This window comes from Heterodontus francisci, chromosome 12 (assembly GCF_036365525.1).
Source record: "Heterodontus francisci isolate sHetFra1 chromosome 12, sHetFra1.hap1, whole genome shotgun sequence".
Lineage (NCBI taxonomy): Eukaryota > Metazoa > Chordata > Chondrichthyes > Heterodontiformes > Heterodontidae > Heterodontus > Heterodontus francisci.
In genome coordinates this window covers 90229586-90251656 of record NC_090382.1, presented here as the reverse complement: position 1 = coordinate 90251656, position 22071 = coordinate 90229586, and the positions used below count along the sequence as shown (strand labels likewise).

Genomic DNA, 22071 nt, shown 5'->3' with positions numbered 1-22071 from the left:
AACAGGAATTTGAAGCACATGGCAGGGGAAAGAATTTTGGAAAGCTTCTGGGTATGGAACGTCCTGGGTATGCTGGCATTGGGTGGGTGGTATGGGGAAGCTCCTGAGAAATTAATTTCACAGAATGAAATCGAGCAATGTTTTTTTTTCTTGTTGGATTAACTTCTGATCTAGGAAGCAGTCCTGTGCATTCACATACATAGGACTCAATCCTGACTCTATTCTTCTTCCTGGTTTGCTGCTTTAATTTTTTTGATGCTTCTTGCCACTTTTCATTGATCACACTTTTTCTCATCTCAAATTTAAAACTTTCCTCATCCTTCTGCTTATTAGTTTAAATCGTCCCCCAATGCTATATTTACCCTCTTCGCAAATACTGTGAAAATGTGTTATTTCAGGTGATCGTAATCTCTTCAGTATAGCCACCCTTTGTTCCAGAAATCTCTCCAATGTTTGAGAAGATCAACCTTCGGCTTGTTGGACCAGCTCTGCAGCCATATAGTGACCCTCCTAATCTTCCTTTCCTTAACTTGACCATGGCATAGGAAAAGTCTGTAGATTATCACCCTTGAGGCCTAGCTTCTTAATCCATGTGTGAAATATCTCAAAGGTACTTTGTCATTAGTTGTAATGTGGAAAACTACTTTTGGCTGCTCTCTTCCTTTCCAGAGTTTTCAACCTGTTCCATGACATTTTTCACAGTCGCAGTAAGGGTGCAGCCTGTCATTTGGGACTCCTGATCATAACTGACTAAAAGGCTCCGATTATAGTATTACCCCCACTACTACAATTCTTCCATTCTTGGAATTTATTTGGCTCTCGTTCCTTTGGGTAGGCCTTTTTTGTCTGCCATTTTACTTTCTTCCTAAAGTGAGGCATTAAGTCCAGGAAAAAAATTTGTAATAAAAATATTTTTTTTAATTGTAATGTTTGAATTTAAAAGCATGTACCTATACAGCATTTTTGTGTATTTAAAATTAGTTCATGGGCCTCCCAATGATATCGGGATCAGTTGAGAGTCAACAAGTTAGCAGGCAACTAACCCCAGCGCACATTCTAGGATTTTTAAAAACATTTCATAGTAAGATTGGCGATTTAGAGGATGCCAGGATTTGATGATCTAAGTCCCATTATCCTCCCTTTTCCAATCACCACCCCCCCACCCAGTGGTAAACATGCACTGACACAGGTAACAGAAAATGCATTAGAGCACTAAAATTTGTGATTTGCTTTCATGGGTATAGCAGTATCAAAGCAAGGTGCATTATGAACGTTACATTGCTGAGAAAGCAATTTATCTTGCTATTGTTACGACCAGGTGAAAAATGTGTCTAGGGGTTTTTTTCTGGTCTTAGTGTAATGGGGTTTAATTTTAAACGCACTGTTTTGAGCCCCCTTTTTTGTGAATCCTTGTTCACAGTTTTCCAATTATAAGAAAAAGAAACCAATTCACAAAGGCTTTGAGGTTTAAAGAAGAAAGATGACATTTTATTAAAACTTAAACTCTAATACGTTTCACGCCTACGGATATACAACGTGCCCACGCCAGCATTCCCATGCGATATACACATGCAGATAGGAACAGAAAAGAGAAAAGGAAAATATAGTAGAGAGGGGTTTGAGGCAATATTTTGTTATGGTGCTTCGAGCTCACTGTAAGTAGTCTTGCTTTTCATTGTATTCGTCTTAAAACGTTGTTCATGTAGGAAACTTTTCTTTGAGTTTCACAAGATTCGGTTACGTGGGAAGGAGATGGAAGCAGGCTGATAGGAAAGGCTGTAATTCTTGCTTCAGTTCCAGGAGAGATCTTTACTCCATGAGCACACAGCTTTGTCTCAGTTCAAATCCTTTGTTGGAAGTTCAAATTCTCTAACAGCCAGTCAGTCATGTGACTAAAACTGGTCTGACCACTTCTTGTGTGTATTGGGGAAGCAACGACTGGGTCTCCATTGTTTCAACACTGCTAGTACTATGCAAATATCCTTCCAGTCAGGGCTTGCAATTTTAAGTTTTAATGTTTATATGGCGAAATAATGTGTGCCTCAGTCTTGGTAGGTGGGGGTTTTGCCTGACACTATGCATCCTCTTCATCTGTAACTTCACTCTTCTCTCCAGGCTGCTTAAATATATTGTCACCTCCCAGTACTGTGCACATCTCTCAACCTCCTTGTTTAAATCTCTACAGTTCAACTTTCGCCCTGCTTATAGCACCAAGTCTACTCTGACGAAAGTCACAAATGACATCCTCTGTGACTGACAGTACATTCATTATCCCTATTGTCCTCTTGACCTCTGCAGCATTCGGTGTAGACAACCACACCATTTTCCTATAGTCTTTTCTCTTTTGTCCTGCTGTGCGGGACTGCTGTTGTGTGATTCCACTCCACTTGCCCTAATACAGCCAGTACATCTCTAGCAAAGTTTATCTTCCCAATCCTTCACGATCACCTCCTGCATTCCGAAAGAAGCAGTCCTTGGCCCTCTCCTCTTTCCCTCCATTCTTCATCTTACATGTCGCTCTTATAACTTTATTCCCTGCTATTGGGTCAGCTTCCATATCTATGCTGATGACACCCAACTGTACTCTACAATGTCCCTTGAACCTATGACCACCTTTCTGCTGCCTAACATTAAATCATGGAAAGTTTTTTGATTGAAATTTATCTCCAACTGAGCTTGGCCAAGCTGACAAATCAGTGTTTACACTGGGCAGGTAAGCTGTCAAGCACTGGAATGGATAACAAGAGCTTTGCTGGGTAAATCAGCAAGCAGATGGGCTGGGAACCACTTGGGCTGAGTGCACAACCAGTGGGGTTCCGAAGAAGGGTTACTGACCCGAAACGTTAACTCTGCTTCTCTTTCCACAGATGCTGCCAGACCTGCTGAGTGAATCCAGCATTTCTTGTTTTTGTTGCAGTTGATCTATGGCTCTGCTTATAGACAAAATTATAATTCAGTTATGATCATCTTGTTAAGCTAATTGGTACTTGCTTATCTCCCTTTTATTGCATTTGTTACCACTCCAAATACTAGCTGAAGAACCAGATGAGACCACAAATAGAGAAAAAAATCTTCTATTCTACCCACATTTGAATATTGCTGCTTTGTGGGATTGCTTCGGTACAATTGGAATGCCAATGCATATATTTTGAAATATTGGTTAATTCATTTGAAATTTCATCGATGGCTTATTTTCTAAACATTTTAAAAGTAATCCGAAGGAGTCTCATCTAAGAAATGGATGCATCTTAGGGCTGGATTTTCCTCACGGGGCCAGGAAACAGAAGTCAGGACTGTTTCCAGGTCCTGAACCCACCCCCAGGACTGGGAAACAGTCACTCATTGGGATTTACATGGAGACAGGTTCCCTGTTCAGTTACGGGCAGCAGGTCGTGATGGCAGATAAGTAACAGACGGGGCGGTTCAACAAGGAGATGCCCTCTCTCCAACTTTTTTAAAACTTTATTTAAAAAACATTTCTTGCAGCCAGGCCACCACTGTTGGGGAGGGTGAGACTCCCTCTACAGGGTGGCATGTGGCTGCTTTCGCACTCAGACAGACAAGGAGGGCATCTAGGCCTGCCTGGAACCTGAACCCAGGCCTACTGCTGGGTGCCCGCTTCCAAGTACCTAAACTGGCCCCTGCCACTGTAGGAAACTGGAGCCTGGCTGGAAAATTCCAGTTGACCTTTAATTGGACTTAACAAGGCTCTTAAAAAGCCTAATTGGTCGCGTGGGGGAGGATAGGCCTGCTAGCCACGATCCCGTCTCCGTGAAAATGGCCGGTATCAGGAATGGCGCCAGAAAACAGAACACCAGTCAGCACCGGTATTTTCAGGCCCTTTCTGCCTCCATTCCCGCCGCTGGCAGGGCCCAAAAATCCAGCCCCTAATGTCCATTTTAGAAGTCTCATCCATTGAGCAGATGAAAAAAAAGGACAGACTTATCCATCAGATTCTCTTGAATTTCCAGAGTCCAAATTTAGAGTTTGAAAGTATTACATCTTTATAGGTCAAAGAGCTTGTCAAGGAGGAGACATTTGCACGGTATGACCGCCTTCTCCTTCAGTCTACATTGGACCTAATGACAGATGTAATGTATTGCCCTCGTACGGTTTGCAAGTCAGTGGTGGTTCTTGAGCCTGGAAACACCATGGGCGTCTGTCCAGGATGTCGGTATGCATTTTGCGCACTGTGTGAAATGGCTTATCATGGAATTTCTCCGTGTAGATTAAAAGCAGGTAAGAACATGTTTTCACAACTTTATTTTTTAAAGAATAGTTATATTGCACTTGCGCTGCTCCATGTCTCATTGGATTAAAATATGCAAACGGACACTAATTTGAAGATGTTTCAATGGGCAGATGGTAACTGATACTCTGAAGTGTACATTGGTTGGTGTACTCTCTGTATCCCCTCAGCCCCTGACTGCTTTTTCTTCAAAGCAAAGAAAATTAAATTATCTTTTCCTTGCCCTTTTACTTTCCCTTAATGGAAGAGAATGTTTGGAGGAAGAAAGTTGGTGGAGGAGGTTACAGAGATTGGGGAGGAATGGGAGGTAAGTGAGACCGTGATTTAAACAGAGGATGAGAATTTAAAATTGAACCGTTCGGGAAAGGTAGGTCAGCAACGACAACAGCAATGGATGAGTTGGGCTTGGTGCGAGATAAAATAGAGACAGGAGATATCTATATCTAAATAAGCAATACACACAAATTGGGGCGAATTTTACAGACCCCCTAATGTCGGGGGGCGGGGAGGGGGGCCGGAAAATGCCTCCAGCAGAGGCCTGTGAAGGCCCAGCCCAATATTGTCGGCTGTGGCACGGCCTCGTCATGGCACCACCGCCCCCCCACCCCTTGGCGATGGGAGCCAAATTTAAATTTGTAAATTAATTTAAATAAAGGAATAAATTACCTTCACTCGCGCCATCTGTCCTGGTGTGATATTGGTGCCGGTGGCTGGCATTCCCGTGCCTTCAGATCCCCGGATGGGCATTCGAGGTAGAATACTGGTGGAGAGAGGAAAGCACTGAAGTTTTTCAGTAAGGTTGGGGGGGAGTGGCGCAGAGTCATTTCGATGGTGGGAAGGGGTAAAGTTTATGAACTTTGAGGGGGGGGGGTCAGGTGCACAAGATAAGTATTTTTGGGGGGGGTGGGGAAAGAGGGCAGATAATTAATTGTATGGTTATGGGGGGGGAGGTTGGGAGAGGGTCAGGATCAACTTATTTAATTTTTAAAAATCACTATCTTTAAATATTTAAATAGAAATGTAGGGCTCGAAACCTTTTAAAAATGCGTCAGTGCCTGCGCAAAGGCAGCTGATGCCATTGCCAGGGATGGACCACCCATTTATCTAAATGAGCCGCTGCGCTTAATATCGCGGTGGCTCCGCCACATGCGGCCTGCATGGGCGGGTCGCCATTGTTTTTGTCTGCTGCCATGAAGTATAAATTCCAGCCGATTGTGACAAAAAAGCTAAAAGCCTAAAATGAAAATGCACCTGAAGAAAAAGCCAGCATTTGTTGTCCATCCCTAATTGCCCTTGAACGGAATGGCTCGCTGGGCCATTTCAGAGGTCAGCCACATTGCTGTGGGTCTGGAGTCACATGTAGATCAGGTAAGGACAGCAGATTTTCTTCCCTAAAGGACATTAGTGAACCAGATGGGTTCCATGGTCATCATTAGATGAGCTTTTAATTCCAGATTTATTAATTGAATTCAGTGTTCAAAATGCATAAGCCACCCAGTGGCCAGATGGTATCATTATAGAGTGACAAGTTTGCAAAGACAATACCCATATTAAATGTGGACGTAAATTATAATGGGAAAAAGTTGAGGCAAGAAGGAAGTTAAGTGATGTAGACAGGAGTTATGTGCAGATGTAAGCTTTTAAATATGGTTCACAAATTCAAGACTTGCCAATAAGTTGCTCTAAAGTGATTTCCACAAGCTCCAGAAAATGCAGTATTAAGTATTTAGCTGCATAAAAATGAAAGATTTTAAAAATATATATCCAGTTCCCTGTACCTATTAGATGTAGATGGAAGGTAGCAACTTGGGTGATCAGCTTCTATTATATATGTCTTCATACATGGATGTAATTTAGAACTAGATATGAAATATTGGTATAAAAACAGAAAATGCTGGAAATACTCAGGTCAGGCAGCATCTGTGGAGAGAGAAACAGAATTGTTGTTTCGAGTCGATGACCTTTCATCAGAACTGGGAAAAGTTAGAAATGTAATCAGTCAAATGAGGGAGGGTGGAAAAAGAATAAAAGGGAAGATCTTTGATGGGTGGAAGACATTAAGTGACAAGAGTTGATGGGACAGAGCCAAAGGGAGTGATAATGGGACAAGTAAAGAGACAAAATATATGTCCAGAGGAGGTGTGAATGGCAGAAAAAGCACAGTTGCCATCCAAAAGCAAAAACAAGATGAAGACCAAGAGATGCAATGAAGGCAGAGATTATAGTCTGAAACTGTTGAACTCCATGTTTTGTCGAAGCTGTAAAATGCCTATCGAAAGATGAGGTGCTGTTCCTCAAGCTTGCGTTGAGCTTCATTGGAACACTGCAGCAGGCCAAGAACAGAGATGTCAGCGTGAGAACCAGGTGGAGAATTAAAATAACAGGCCATTGGAAGCTTGGAATCACACTTGTGGACTGAACAGAAGTTTTTGGCAAAGTGGTCACCTAATCTGTGTTTGGTCTCCCCAGTGTAGAGCAGACTGTTTTGTAGGTAGCGAATACAGTATACTAGATTGAAAATACACATAAATTGCTGTTTAACCTGGAAGGAGTGTTTGGGTTCTTGAGCAGTGAGGGGAGAGGAGGTAGAAGGGAAGGTGTTACAGCGCCTGTGTTTGCATGGAAAGATGACAGGGTGTTGGAGGTGATAGAGAAATGGACCAGGGTGTAGTGGAGGGAACATCCCCTTCAGAATGCTGAAAGGGGAGGGAAGATGTGTTTGGTAGTGGCATCACACGGATGTGGTGAAATGGCAGAGGATAATCTATTGAAAGCAACAGAGCCTGGTAGGCTGAAAGGACAGGGGGAACCCAATCATGGTTCTGGGAGGGAGGGGAAGGGGTGAGAGCAGAAGTCCTGGAAATAGGTCGGATACATTCAAGGGCCCTGTCAACTGTGGTGGGGGTGGGGTGGGGGAGGAAGACCTATTAGAAGCCCTGGTATAGAAGGTTGCATTATCGATGCAATGAGATGGTGAAATGGGGGAATGGAATGGTGTCCTTACGGGAAGCAGGGTATGAGGAAGTGTAGTCGAAGTAGCTTTGGGAGTCAGTGGGCTTATAATGAATATTTGTTGATTGTCTCCAATTCTGGGGATAGGCTGAGAAGTCGAAGAAGGAAACCTAGAAACAGAGAAAATAGGAGCAGGAGTAGGCTATTCGGCCCTTCGAGCCTGCTTCACCATTCATTATGATCATAGCTGATCATCCAACTCAGTAACAAAAACAAGAAATGCTGGATTCACTCAGCAGGTCTGGCAGCATCTGTGGAAAGAGAAGCAGAGTTAACGTTTCGGGTCAGTGACCCTTCCGAAGAAGGCTGCCAGACCTGCTGAGTGAATCCAGCATTTCTTGTTTTTGTTTCAGATTTCCAGCATCCGCAGTATTTTGCTTTTATCCAACTCAGTAACCTGTTCTTGCTTTCCCTCAATATCCCTTGATCCCTTTCGCCCCAAGAGCTATATCTAACTCCTTCTTGAAAACGTACAATGTTTTGGCCTCAACTGCTTTCTATGGTAGCAAATTCCACAGGCTCACCATTCTCTGGGTGAAGAAATTTCTCCTCATCTCAGTCCTGAAAGATTTACCCCGTATCCTTAGACTATGACCCCTGGTTCTGGACTCCCCCACCATCGGGAACATCCTTCCTGCATCTACCCTGTCAAGTCCTTTTAGAATTTTATAGGTTTCTATGAGATCCCCCCTCAATCTTTGGAACTCCAGCGAATATAATCCTAACTGACTCAACCTCTCCTCATCAGTCCCACCATCCCAGGAATCAGTCTGGTAAACCTTTGCTGCACTCCCTCTATGGCAAGAACATCCTTCTTCAGATAAGGAGACCAAAACTGCACACAATATTCCAGGTGTGGCCTCATCTAGGCCCTGTATAATTGCAGCAAGACATCCCTGCTCCTGTATTCGAATCCTCTCGCTATGAAGGCCAACATACCATTTGCCCTTTTTACCACCTGTTGCACCTGCATGCTTATCTTCAGCGACTGGTGTACGAGAACACCCAGGTCTCGCTGCATATTCCCCTCTCTCAGTTTATAGCCGTTCAGATAATAATCTGCCTTCCTGTTTTTGCTACCAAAGTGGATAACCTCACATTTATCCACATTATACTGCATCTGCCATGCATTTGCCCACTCACTCAACTTGTCCAAATCACCCTGAAGCCTCTCTGCATCCTCCTCACAACTCACCCTCCCACCCAGTTTTGTCTCATCTGCAAATTTGGTGATATTACATTTAGTTCCATCATCTAAATCATTAATATATATTGTGAATAGCTGGGGTCCTAGCACCGATCCCTGTGGTACCCCACTAGTCACTGCCTGCCATTCGGAAAAAGACCCGTTTATTCCTATTCTTTGTTTCCTGTCTGCCAACCAATTTTCTATCCATCGCAATACACTACCCCCAATCCCATGCGCTTTAATTTTACACACTTATCTCTTATGTGGGACTTTGTCGAAAGCCTTCTGAAAGTCCAAATAAACCACATCCACTGGCTTCTGCCAACCAATTTTCTATCCATCGCAATACACTACCCCCAATCCCATGCGCTTTAATTTTACACACATCTCTTATGTGGGACTTTGTCGAAAGCCTTCTGAAAGTCCAAATAAACCACATCCACTGGCTCCCCCTCATCAACTCTACTACTTACACCCTTGAAGAATTCTAGTAGATTTCTCAAGCATGATTTCCCTTTCATAAATCCATGCTGACTCTGTCTGATTCTACCACTGTTCTCCAAGTGCTCTGCTATAAAATCTTTGACAATGGACTCTAGAATTTTCCCCACTACCGACGTCAGGCTGACTGGTCTATAATTCTTGTTTTCTCTCTACCTCCCTTTTTAAATAGTGGGGTTACATTAGCTACCCTCCAATCTGTAGGTACTGTTCCAGAGTCTATAGAATCTAGAAAGATGACCACCAATGCATCTACTATTTCTAGGGCCACTTCCTTAAGTACTCTGGGATGTAGATTATCAGGCCCCGGGGATTTATCGGCCTTCAATCCCATCAATTTCCCCAACACCATTTCTCTACTAATACTGACTTCCTTCAGTTCCTCCCTCTCTCTAAACCCTGTGTTCCCCAACATTTCTGGTATGATATTTGTGTCCTCCTTTGTGAAGACAAAATCAAAGTATGTATTTAGTTGGTCAGCCTTTCTTTGCGCCCCATAATAAATTCCCCTGTTTCTGACTGTAAGGGACCCACATTTGTCTTCGCCAGTCTTTTTCTGTTCACATACCTATAGAAACTTTTACAGTCAGTTTTTATGTTCCCCGCAAGCTTACACTCGTATTCTATTTTCCCCTTCTTAATCAATCCCTTGGTCCTCCTTTGCTGAATTCTAAACTGCTCCCAATCCTCAGGTCTGTGTTTTTCTGGCAAATTTATATGCCTCTTCCTTGGATCTAATGCTATCTCTAATTTCCCTTGTAAGCCATGGTTTGGCTACCTTTCCCATTTTACTTTTGTGCCAGACAGGAATAAACAATTGTTGCAGTTCATCCATGCACTCTTTGAATGTTTGCCATTGCCTATCCACTGTCATCCCTTTAAGTAACGTTTCCCAATCCATGATAGCCAATTCGCGCCTCATACCTTTTGTAGTTTCCTTGATTAAGATTCAGGACCCTAGTCTCAGAATCAACTACGTCATTCTCCATCTTGATGAAGAATTCTATCATCCCCAAGGGGTCACGCACAACTAGATTGTCAATTATTCCTCTTTCATTACACAATATCCAGTCTAGAATGGCCTGTTCTCCAGTTGGTTCCTCAACGTATTGGTCCAGAAAACCATCCTGTATACACTCCATGAATTCCTCCTCTACGGTATTGTGACTAATTTGATTTGCCCAATCTATATGCAGATTAAAATAATTACAGATGTTCCTTTATCGCATGTGTCTCTAATTTCCTGTTTAATACCATTCCCAACATCACCACTACAGTTCGGGGGTCTATGTACAACCCCCACTAATGTTTTTTGCCCCTTAGTGTTTCACAGCTCTACCCATACAGATTCTACATCGTCAGAGCTAATATCCTTCTTCCTTATTGCGTTAATTTCCTCTTTAACCAGCAATGCAACTCCACCACTTTTTACTTTTTGTCTGTCCTTCCTGAATACTGAATACCCCTGGATGTTCATTTCCCATCTCTGGTCACCCTGCAGCCATGTCTCCGTAATCCCGACTACGTCATACCCGTTTACGTCTATTTGCGCGATTAATTCATCTACTTTATTGCGACTGCTGCACGCATTAAGGAACAAAGCGTTGAGGCTTGTTTTTTTAACATTAAGTGTCCTGTTCCCACATTTTACACTGTGACCCTGTTTGATTTTAGCCCTTGATTTCTCTGCCTATTACTTTTCTTATTCCTCTGACTGTCTTTTGTTCTTGTCTTTGATCCCCCCCTCCTCTGACTCCTTGCAAAGGTTCCCATCCCCCTGCCACCCTAGCAAATACTCCCCCTAGGACATCAGTCCCGGTCCTGTCCAGGTGTAACCCATCCAGTTTGTACAGGTCCCACGTCCCCCAGAACCGGTCCCAATGTCCCGGGAATCTAAAACCCTCCCCCTCACACCAGCTCTTCAGCCAAATATTCATCCGCTTTATCCTGCTGTTTCTACTCTAACTAGCACGTGGTGGTAATCCTGAGGTCCTACTTTTCAACTTACTTCCTAACTCTCTATGTTATGCTTTTAGGACCTCATCCCTTTTTTTTACCTACATTGTTTGTACCAAAGTGTACCACGACCACTGGCTATTCACCCTCCCCATTCAGAATGTCCTGTAACCGCTCTGAGACATCCTTGACCCTAGCACCAGGGAGGCAACATACCATCCTGGAGTCTTGTTTGCGGCCACAGAAACGTCCATCTATTCCCCTTACAACTGAATCCCCTATAACTATTGCATTCCCACACCTTTTACTCCTCCCCTGTGCAGCAGAGCCAACCGTGGTGCAACGAATTGGGCTGTTGCTGCTTTCAGGGGAATAGCCACAGGAGATTCCTGCACTGCCTGCCTAGTCCTCTTGCTCTGCCTGGTGGTCACCCATTCCCTTCCTGCCTGTGGAGTCTGAGGCGTGGCCACCTCTCTATACGTGCTATCCACGATACTCTCCGCCTCGTGGATGCTCCACAGTGGCCCCAGTCTCTGCTCCAGCTCCGAAACCTGGGCTTCCAGGAGCTGCAGCGGGAGACACTTCCTGCACACTTACTGGTCCCGGGCACTGGAATTGTTCCCGCTTCTCAAATAGAGAAGGAGGGGCACACTACGGCTTTGAGCTCTCCTGCCATGACTTAACCCTTTAAATTAAACCTTTTGGAAGATGCTTAATATCAAATATCAATTACTCTGGGGCCCTTCTTCGCTGGTCCTCGTTACTACAGAACTCCCTAAAAAACACTACTTACTATATATGAAAATAAACTGTAGACCTTTCTTACCTTAGTTACCAAGCCAGCTATTTAGAACTATTCCCTAACAGCAGTTACTCACCAACCAATTACCTTGCAGCTTCCCTGTGATGTCACTGTCAACTTTTTTTTTCAAACTCTGGCGCGCCTGGACTGCCCTCGCACAGGTCTGCTCCACTCCCGGAAGGTAAGAGACTGAGGTTCGATTTATAGGCTCTGCTCTCTCCATTCTCCCTACAGGTCCTCTCCATTCCCCGAAGGTGTGAGACTGAGCCTCGATCCTCGGGTTCGAAAGGGAAGAGTCAGAGATGGACCATGTGAATGTGAGAGGAGGGTGGAAATTGGAAGCAAAGTTGATGAAATTTTCCAGTTCAGGGCAAGAGTAGAAAATGTCACCAATACAGACTAACGTTAATCATGTGTTTTGTATCATTTTAAATTGTCACATTGCTGGTTTCCTACTTAATATTCAGGAACTGAAATCCTGGAGCAATAGACTATCGACTAGGACAGTCTAGAATTTGAATCCCATTGTCATTCACACTTGAACTTTTGTTGCACTGGCAGGAAGTATGAAGAAAGAAGTCTGTTATTTGTGAGCTAGTTAGTTACTTTGTTTCTCAGGCTGTCTTGGGTTCATTTTCCTTTCAGAGAAACTTTCTGAGCTGCGGGATGAATATTTGAAGGCAGATGAATCTGGCAAACAGCGTTTGGAAAAGTCTTATGGCATCCGAGTGCTTCAAAAAGCAATGGAGGAGTTGTGCAGTGAGGAATGGCTTCATAAGAACTCAAAGCCATGTCCCCGCTGTCGCACAAAGATACAGGTTGGTTGATCAGCCTAAAGGCGCACACTGAATTTAAAATCATCTTATAACACACACAGACAGTTATGTCACAGGACTTTATATCTTTATATCTGTTCGTCTTTTGAATTGGAAAAACATTTTGCCAGAAACTTAAACCAGTCCTCACTTGTAAGTTTATAATTTTTGCACTAGCTTTGGATATTTTTCATGTACAGTGTATATATTTCTAGTCTCTAGTTCACAGAATTCACTGTTTTCATTTTAATTTGCCATGTCGTGAATAAATTTCCCTGATCCAGTGATTTTTTTTAAAACTTTAAAGCAGAGTTATGCATTTTCCTTTGATCATATCTCTTGAGAGAACTATTTGGTCTGAATTTAAATGTAAAAATACAAAAGAAAATCTGGCAAATAGAAAAATTTAATTTCATGCATTTTTTTTACCATTTAAGCTGAACATTTTTTTGATAGTTGTTAGGAATACATTTTCAGAAATCTTCGGGGACAGATAGGTTTACTTGTATGTCCCTGTAAGCATGTTATTTATGCTTTGGTATTAATACAGCTGTATAATCAAGGCTTCCACTGCTATGTCCAGACTGGCCAAGAGAGTGTGGGAAAATGGCGCACTGACACGGAACACAAAAGTCCGAGTGTATCAGGCCTGTGTCCTCGGTACCTTGCTGTATGGCAGTGAGGCCTGGACAATGTATGTCAGCCAAGAGTGACGTCTCAATTCATTCCATCTTCGCTGCCTCCGGAGAATACTTGGCATCAGGTGGCAGGACCGTATCTCCAACACAGAAGTCCTCGAGGCGGCCAACATCCCCAGCTTATACACACTACTGAGTCAGCGGCGCTTGAGATGGCTTGGCCATGTGAGCCGCATGGAAGATGGCAGGATCCCCAAAGACACATTGTACAGCGAGCTCGCCACTGGTATCAGACCCACCGGCCGTCCATGTCTCCGCTTTAAAGACATCTGCAAACGCGACATGAAATCCTGTGACATTGATCACAAGTCGTGGGAGTCAGTTGCCAGCGTTCGCCAGAGCTGGCGGGCAGCCATAAAGACGGGGCTAAAGTGTGGCGAGTCGAAGAGACTTAGTAGTTGGCAGGAAAAAAGACAGAGGCGCAAGGGGAGAGCCAACTGTGTAACAGCCCCGACAAACAAATTTCTCTGCAGCACCTGTGGAAGAGCCTGTCACTCTAGAATTGGCCTTTATAGCCACTCCAGGCGCTGCTTCACAAACCACTGGCCACCTCCAGGCGCTTATCCATTGTCTCTCGAGATAAGGAGGCCAAAGAAGAAGAAAAAAGATAATCAACTACTAAAGTATATGGGAGTAGCCAAGGGATAGATTTTTTTTTCTTCTTCCAGTCCTGTGGTGAAATGCCTGAACCGTACTCATGATTATTGTGCAGTCACAAAATTGAGATTGGGATTCTGTGGATGATGAAACCTGCATTGCATCATTTGTTAGTACTCTATGAAGGAACAGAGTTCCCTGCATTGCAACAGTGACCACTTCAAAAGTACTTCCTTGGTTATAAAGTGCTTGGGGATATCCTGGAACACTCTATAAATGCAAGTTCTTATATGCAGAATGTGTGTCTTATAGCATCCTTACTTCTATAAACCTCAAGTATTGTTGGAGCTTCATGTTCGATTCTGCTGCTACAGCCCTACCAACTGTCAAATGTTTGCTTGAAATTGAAAACTCATTCAAGGAATCGTCAATAACAATGTAGAATACAATAATTTATAATGGAATGCTGCGTCATTGGGTCATTGCAGTAAAATATTATTCATCTTTTCTAGAAGGTGGATGGATGCAATAAGATGACTTGCATTAGCTGTAAGCAGTGCTTCTGTTGGCTTTGCAGACGCCCACTTCCGAAAGTAGATCCATATGAACACTACAGGGATACCTCATCGCCCTGTTTCAATGAGTGAGTTTCTTTTTCAGTAGCTTTATCTTGAGGTATTCTTAAATATTAGATTTCTCTCAAGGCTTTTCTGTTCTTCATCTCCTGGTAGCTTGCTGCTTGTGGTACTGACCAGCAACTGTGTTTATTCAGCCAGTGCAGATTTTTCTTGATCACAAAATGATGCAAACTGTAGCGAGTCTTGTAAGTCTATAGAAGATATGCTAGTATATTTTATAAATTCCTTTCTGTAATGCAGCTTGAACCTAAATTAACCTGTTATTAACTCACTTAGTTGTTATATTTGTTGCATAAGCAATTATGTGACAAATATACCAAGGAAATAAATAATAGGTTAATGTAGGTTCAAGCTGCATAATAACAAGAATTTAAAAAAATAAATCTGGTGTTGCTCTTTGAGTTGTAGGGTGTGCCCTTTTATAATGGCCATTATGTATTGTGGAATTCCTGTACATTGCTTATAAGAAGTGCAGGGATATGCTATTACAGTGGAAGGGGAATATATTTGGAAGCACTTGGATGGGTAGCAAGTAGAATGATTGTAAGGTGGAGGGGCTGCTCCTCGTTCTCATCGATGTATCTGCAATCTGTTAATCCCTCCTCTCCACTGCAATGTGAATCATAGAGTCATAGAGAGATACAGCACTGAAACAGGCCCTTCGGCCCACCGAGTCTGTGCCGACCAACAACCACCCATTTATACTAATCCTACATTAATCCCATATTCCCTACCACATCCCCACCATTCTCCTACCACCGACCTACACTAGGGGCAATTTACAATGGCCAATTTACCTATCAACCTGCAAGCCTGGCTGTAGGAGGAAACCGGAGCAACCGGCGGAAACCCACGCGATCACAGGGAGAACTTACAAACTCCGCACAGGCAGTACCCAGAACTGAACCCGGGTCGCTGGAGCTGTGAGGCTGCGGTGCTAACTACTGTGCCACCCATAATCAGTCAACACTCCCCACATGCAGCAAAATTCTGTATCACTATTTTGACTGGGTACACCACAGGACACTGATATACAAACATTTTTAGTTTGTGATAAATTCACCACTCTTTTCAGAATTAAAGGCTGTTTTAAGTGTTTAATTACTGGGAACTTTGCTTTCAACAACAAAAAAATTAGACTGCATTTGAAGTTTTTACCCTTTTTTCAAAGAAATTAGTGCTTCCGTATTCCATTCTGCCATCTTTCCTATCCCCCTTGCAAAGTGTCAATGTGCACCCCTCTTCTCTTGTGTGAAATGCCATAGGACGTTCTTCTACATCAATGGGTGCTATGTCAATGCAAGTTGTTGTTGCTGCCCCTATCTTTCATGGGACGCTTTCACCATAACAGCTTGGCCACCATCCAGGTTGCTCTTTCCAGCTAATCCGCCACCACAAGATCTCTACTCCTGCTTGACTGCACTCTGTATGCATAGCTTACCATCCAACAATGCTACTAGAGCCAGATTCCAAGCCTTATGTTCTCAAATCACAGGCTTAGTCATTCCAACTCCACACCACTATCCATGCTTAGATGTCCAGCCTCTGAAGTCCTCCTTTCTTCCAGTGAGGTTGCTCAAGGAATCTGCAGCATCGTCTTTTATGATGTGTTCATAGGGGGGCCAAGAAAGTCAGGAGCCAAGGCTAGATAAAAGACTGAAGACCTGGAAACACTAGTAGACAAGGCAAAGCTACCAGGAAGAGGGGATGTAAGTTGCTTTTGCTATGGAAAAAATAAAATGGGCAAGTTTGAGTTTTATTGGGGCTTTTTCCAGAACATGTTGGTTATAAATGATATTGTCATGAGTAGATATGATGAACCACATCTAAGAATTTGGAAAACAGTCTTGAGACATGTTTGGGGACAATATCGTTAGTGTGTTTTGATTAGATACAATTTCCCAGAAATCAGTCACTGCTTGCATCCCATAGACATGTCAAATTGAAATTTTCCCCTCCAGACATGAAACATCCTTTGTATTGTCAGTTGATCTCCTGCGATACTGCTTAGTGAAAAGGTTTTTTTTCCAAAATTGTCTGCTTAGTTGAAAATACCAGAATTCATTTCACAGAAGACTCTTCCAGCCATCTGTCTGGGGCCTGGATTTGAGTCCTGACCTATATCCTGAAAGGTTGTGAGGTATGTGCTTGCTCTGATATGTCCTGCAGTTATAGTTCACACACACTAAATTGAGGTAATGACCAGTCTAGGTTAGGTTTCAAGCAAGATTCAATGGTGGGCTTTTTGTAATCCATTTTTTTTTTTATTTTGTAGGCTTTTCCAAGAAGATGATGTCTTGCATGATGAAGATGACAATGGAATTGTTTAAGTTATTTTGTGAAGTTACCAATTATCAATTCGCGAAGCTTGTGTTAGCCATCTAAACTGACAAGCAATTATTGTCTTCAGTGTCAAAGTTGAAACAACCCCTGGCAATGGTCATTCATTTTAGCACTTACTGTTGACAGTGAGGTAACTTCTGGCTCAGCATATACAGTAGTCCAGGGTGTTTTGCTTTCAACTTTCAAACATTTATACACTATATATTTAAGCAAATGAAGCTTACAAGTTTAAAAGGAAGATTATGTTTTCTTTAACTTGGACAGCATTCAGAGGAAGGTACTGATGTAGTTGAGTGAAATTGAGAACCCATGTCATTGGGAGCTGTTTTCAAAAAATAATTGGCCATAGAGAAATATCTGTGCTATCTTTATTTTTCAATTTAAAAATAAAAGTTTCTCCACTTCCACCACTACCTCGCCACCTTCCAGAAATTCTGGGTCTTCTCATAATACCCACATTGGCAGCTTTCTTGTAGACTCTTGACCTGTTGGCTAGGATATTGCTGTCCAAACCTTTTATCTTGATGGGCCCCCTTTAGTCATGGAGCTTTGCAAGCCACCATATGCTATATCTTGTGAATGACGTTTCTCTACTTGGTGCAACAGCACAAACTGTGGGGCTTTAAATTATATATTTTCAGTTTTGACACTGGTATGAGCAAGGTTTTTTCCAGTCCTGATGTTTTTGCATCCTAGTTTCAGCAACATGGGTGTGGTTGAGGGGGGAACAGGGAGGGAGAAAAGTTTCTATTTATACTATGCAAGAAAATGCGAGATGATAAGGGAGAAGCCAACCTTAGTGTTCGGGCTGTTCAGATTTCATCCAACGTTTAGAGCGACACTTATCTGTTGTAAAGAACAGCAGCTGTCTACTCTTAGCTATTTGGTGCCTTCACTTGCCCAAACAAAAAGTGACCAAAGCAATGATTTATTACATATTTAAAACAAGAAAATGAAACTTTAAAAGTTGAAGTTAATAGGTAACACAAAAGTTGCTGCACTCAAACAGTCTTGGGCTACATAAGTCATTTTATTCTGCTTTTTCTCTTCTTGCCCTCACTTCATGGAGAGAGAATCATTCTTCCCTCTGCATTATGAGTCATTCATGTACACTTCTGGAGTGCTTCAGCATTTTTTTTTCCTGGGTAAAATGTGAAACTTTCAGCTTACTATTTCTCACTGTGTATCTTGATCTCTTTACCCTAAAACCCTGCCATTTACTAAAGAACTTCTTTATTTCTTCAAACAAACATTCACACATTATGTCCAGTGGTAATGGGGACTAACATGGAGAATCAACGCAAGGTGTTCCAGGAGATGCATAGTTATTACAGGAATGGTGAACACAAATTTGTAGATCAGATAGCTCACAGTCCACTTATTAATTGCAACTATAATTTGAACATTTATAGTTTGTGAATAAGAACAGTTTCTTCTGTGGGAAACACTCTCCCATGCCTACACTCTTCAATGCTGCTTATAGCAGAGCTTAGAAATCAATTGAGGAAGGTCACAGGCTTATATCTTGCAATATATTGGACTATACAGTGACAACTTTTTTTTTTTTTTAAATTGAGTGACATATGGCAAAGGAATCTCCAGAACCAAGGAACCACATACCTTTCATATGTGGTTATTAATCCTTATATTAGGCTAATGGTCTCCTCCAAGCAAGTTTGCCTTTGTTTAAACAGGCAATACATTTTTAAAAAGGATATCCAGGTAATTGTCTATAATTATATATTGTAGATTTTGAAATGTATCAAATTGTGAGATTCTCTCAACTTAATCTCTTTAGGGTGAATTAGGTTTGTGCCTCTTACTCTTGTGATAATTTACCTCTTCAGCCTGCTTAAGCTATATTTTAGTACTGTCACATTTAAATATATTTCTGCTGTTTTTTGATATACATGCTGCTGCAAATGTCCCTGGGTTTTCGCTTTGTTTTCTGATGGCACATTTGGTATAAGCATCAGGGAAACAATACTGTGCTAATTCAAGAAATTCAGTACAAATATCAAACTATGGCAATGATAGGATGCTGGTGAATTGAAGGAAGGGGATTATTTACTGAGCAGAATAAAGTTTTGTCTATAAAAGGGAGAGAAAATGTCAGGTCCTGTCGACCTGCAATGCACTATAAGCCTGTTGGCCTTGCTGGCTCAAGTGACACAATCAAAGGTCTAGGAGCAAGTCTGCTACTCCCTCTCCTGGGCAGGTGGGTGGTGGAAAGGAGCAATAAAATTGTTAGTTTTAAAAATAAGAAATAATTGAAATTGCTGGAATTATGGATCAGACTGAAATGATCAGCTAGTCATACTATAAATGCTTTTTATCTGCTGCATTTTTGTGACTGCTGTTTGGGCTGAATTTCTGTTATGTTTCCTTGTGATACGTAAAGTGAATCTATTAACACCTGGTGCAAGAAAAATGTTTCTTTAAGCTGTCCAGTTATAGTTTGTTATACCACCATGTTCCCTTGGTGTAAGACACATTTAAAGTATCATGCAAAAGAAATATTCTTTGGAATTCAAGAAATAGTTGAATAAAAAGGTTTTTTCATGGACTTCAGGTAATCCTATGTTCTGAGCAATGCTAAAATTTTTGCAGCTATCTTTATAGTTAGGCACATGGTTAAGGGACGTAATTTAATTTTTTTTCTCTACATATTTAGTGGGTGATTTAAATCTCACTTAATTCTTGATTTTAATATGTCATGCAGCGCAGCATACAGTCCCATATCAATGATGTGACATGCAAAAAATGGTGGTGTATACTGAATCTCAGTGAATTGCGGAAGTTAATATTCAACCATGAAGTGTATGACAGTTTTTCTAGGATGGAAATAGCTGTAGAGCTGCAAGTTGCCTTTTTTAGCAAATTATTTGAAGTTTCTTGTTTTGGAGTTTCATTAATGGGAGTAATCATTGAAAAGTATATTTATCTGATCATTTTGTAAATTGGTATACTTTTTGGAAAAGATAAAGTTTAGAAAATTCATAGCCCATAGTTATGATTCATGGAGCCACCTGTTTACGTGACCTGCTTTCCTCGAACACATTGACTGTGATTTAACGATCATTCTGGATTTGTATCAAATATTCCCCCGGCAAAGTCCATCCTGAAGGTAGTCACTAGGCAGGTTTTACTGTTTCATTAATCGTTACCTTAGGGCATAATAATGCACCTGAACTTGTAGAAATTTATCCCAGGCCTTGATAGTTACTTAATGTAATAAAATGTATTTGACTTATTTGCATTTTGAATTTTTTCTTCCCTCCCCCTCAATTCAGTGATCCCAGAAATTTCTTAGATGTGTACCATGATAATATCTTTTTACAATGTCAGTCATTTAGGTGTAATTTGGTAAGACATCCTTTGATGTGTAGTGACATCCACCTTAATGTATTATGATTGTAATCTAATCACTGCAGGTTTATTAAATCACGGGGGGGGGGGAAATGAAGGAAGAGAGAAGACCACCACCTACCATCTGCAGCACTGGTTAGAGAAAGTTATAAGGCTGAAATGGTGGAAGCACTTGAATGACATGAGACTCCCATTTTAGCAACTGGAGCAATCTTAGAGTTCAATTTAGGGTGTCATTCAAATCTAAGATTTCTCCAATCTTGGGTATATGCTGTGTTACCTATTTTTTTTAAATAAATTTTTCCTCTAGCTATTCATAAAGAACTTTTCTGTTGTATTTCTGGCACAGTTCACGTCTTCCAATAAAAGTTTTACCGATGTACCTCTGCATTTCTTGACATATTCTATTACACAAAACTGAGATTACAACTAGATCAGCTAGCAAGAAAACTGTGACTGGTATAATTTTTCTTAGTTTTATGTAATCTGCCTAAAACAAATTGGTTCATTCAGATCAGATGGGCATAATTTCAGGGTTAATTTTTTTTTTAATAACATCTTTAAAGGAAAGATTATCTTAAGCTTTTAGTTGTAAAGCAAGATTTTTATAACTGCTGTGAAGTAAGAGTTTTCAGATACTGTACTGCTAGAAAATCTATATATCAGATGTTTAAAATTGAACTTCCTCTTGTATAAAAGACTTTGATGAAGGTGAACAGTTCTGTGGAATAAACAACTGATGGACTAATTGGCCTGAGGGTTTTATTCTTTGGTAAATTTCACAGGTCTTTTGAATTTTACCTTGAAATAGTGCTGGCAGAAGATTAGCTTACAATAAAGAGGAAAGCTGTCTTTCCATAAGATTGCCACAATGGAAAGCCTCATCTCTCCAATCTAGATCCATAATATTTTTTTAAAACTTGTATCTGCATGCACTTCCTGTCAACTTTTTGCATTATAAATTTGTGTCCACATTTATAATAAGCCTGTAAACTTGTCACACTGCACCTTTGCCCCACCCAGTAGAGCAGTTGCTGTGCTCAGAATCGTGGGAAGGTTCATTTATATGCTGCTTCAATTGAAGACTATGCTTGGCTTTGACTCGCTACATGCAATGCCATAAGGAGATTGACTAGTAATAAAATTCCTGTATAGTTTTAACATTCTAATGTCTACTTTTATAATGTACAACTTCCCAACAGTACAGATGCTGTGCTCCATGCACAAGACCTATTCTCCTAGCTCCCTTTTAATATAGGAATGCACAGGATTATCCATGTTGCAGGGCCCCATCTTGCTTCCATTCCACTATAAAATAGGAAATCTGGAAATCCTGCATTTGCACAAAGATGAAACATATTCCTTGCTAGGGACCAGTTTTAAGTTGGTTAGAGTCAGACTTTTTATGATCTCCATAGCCGTGCAAGTCTATTTCCTTCAAGTGGCCATCCAATTTTCCCTTGAAGTCATTGATTGTCTCTACTTCCACCACCCTTGCGGACAGTGAGTTCCAGGTCATTACCACCCACTGCATAAAAAAAGTGCTTACTCGTATTCCCCCTTCCTCTCTTGTCCAAAATTGTGTCCCCTAGTCCTTGTACCATTAGTTAATGGCAAGTTTTTCCTTGTCTAACTTATCTAAGCCTGTCATAATCTTGTACACTTCTATTAAATCTCCCCTTAATCTCCTTTGTTTGTAGGATAACAACCCCAGTTTTTTCAACTACCTTGTAACTAAAATCCCCCATCCCAGGAATCATTCTGGTAAATATACAAAGCTTTCAAAAGCATCTAGCCAGGCTTTTCCAGCTCAATTCCGAGAAGCCTTTTACCTTTTTAAAATCTTCTGGCTGGAGGGGAACGATTTTTCTTCATCTCTTTCCTACCCCCATCTTAGGCTTA

The 22071-nt window shown here is 41.5% G+C and overlaps 1 protein-coding gene across 9 annotated transcripts in view; it reads left to right on the top strand.

Moving 5' to 3' along the window:
• Positions 1–20079, top strand: part of rnf14 (ring finger protein 14) — a 50346-nt gene extending 30267 nt beyond the window's left edge. For 8 of the 9 annotated variants that reach the window (XM_068043823.1, XM_068043828.1, XM_068043821.1 and 5 more), the window contains 4 exons: positions 4011–4239; positions 12328–12527; positions 14332–14462; positions 16733–20079. In XM_068043823.1, the coding sequence (XP_067899924.1) occupies positions 4011–4239; positions 12328–12527; positions 14332–14462; positions 16733–16787 (615 nt within the window). In that variant the 3' untranslated portion in view covers positions 16788–20079. The remainder of the gene's footprint in view (positions 1–4010; positions 4240–12327; positions 12528–14331; positions 14463–16732) is intronic. The other variant, XM_068043822.1, reaches the window with a different exon arrangement.
• The last annotated feature ends 1992 nt before the right edge of the window (positions 20080–22071 follow it).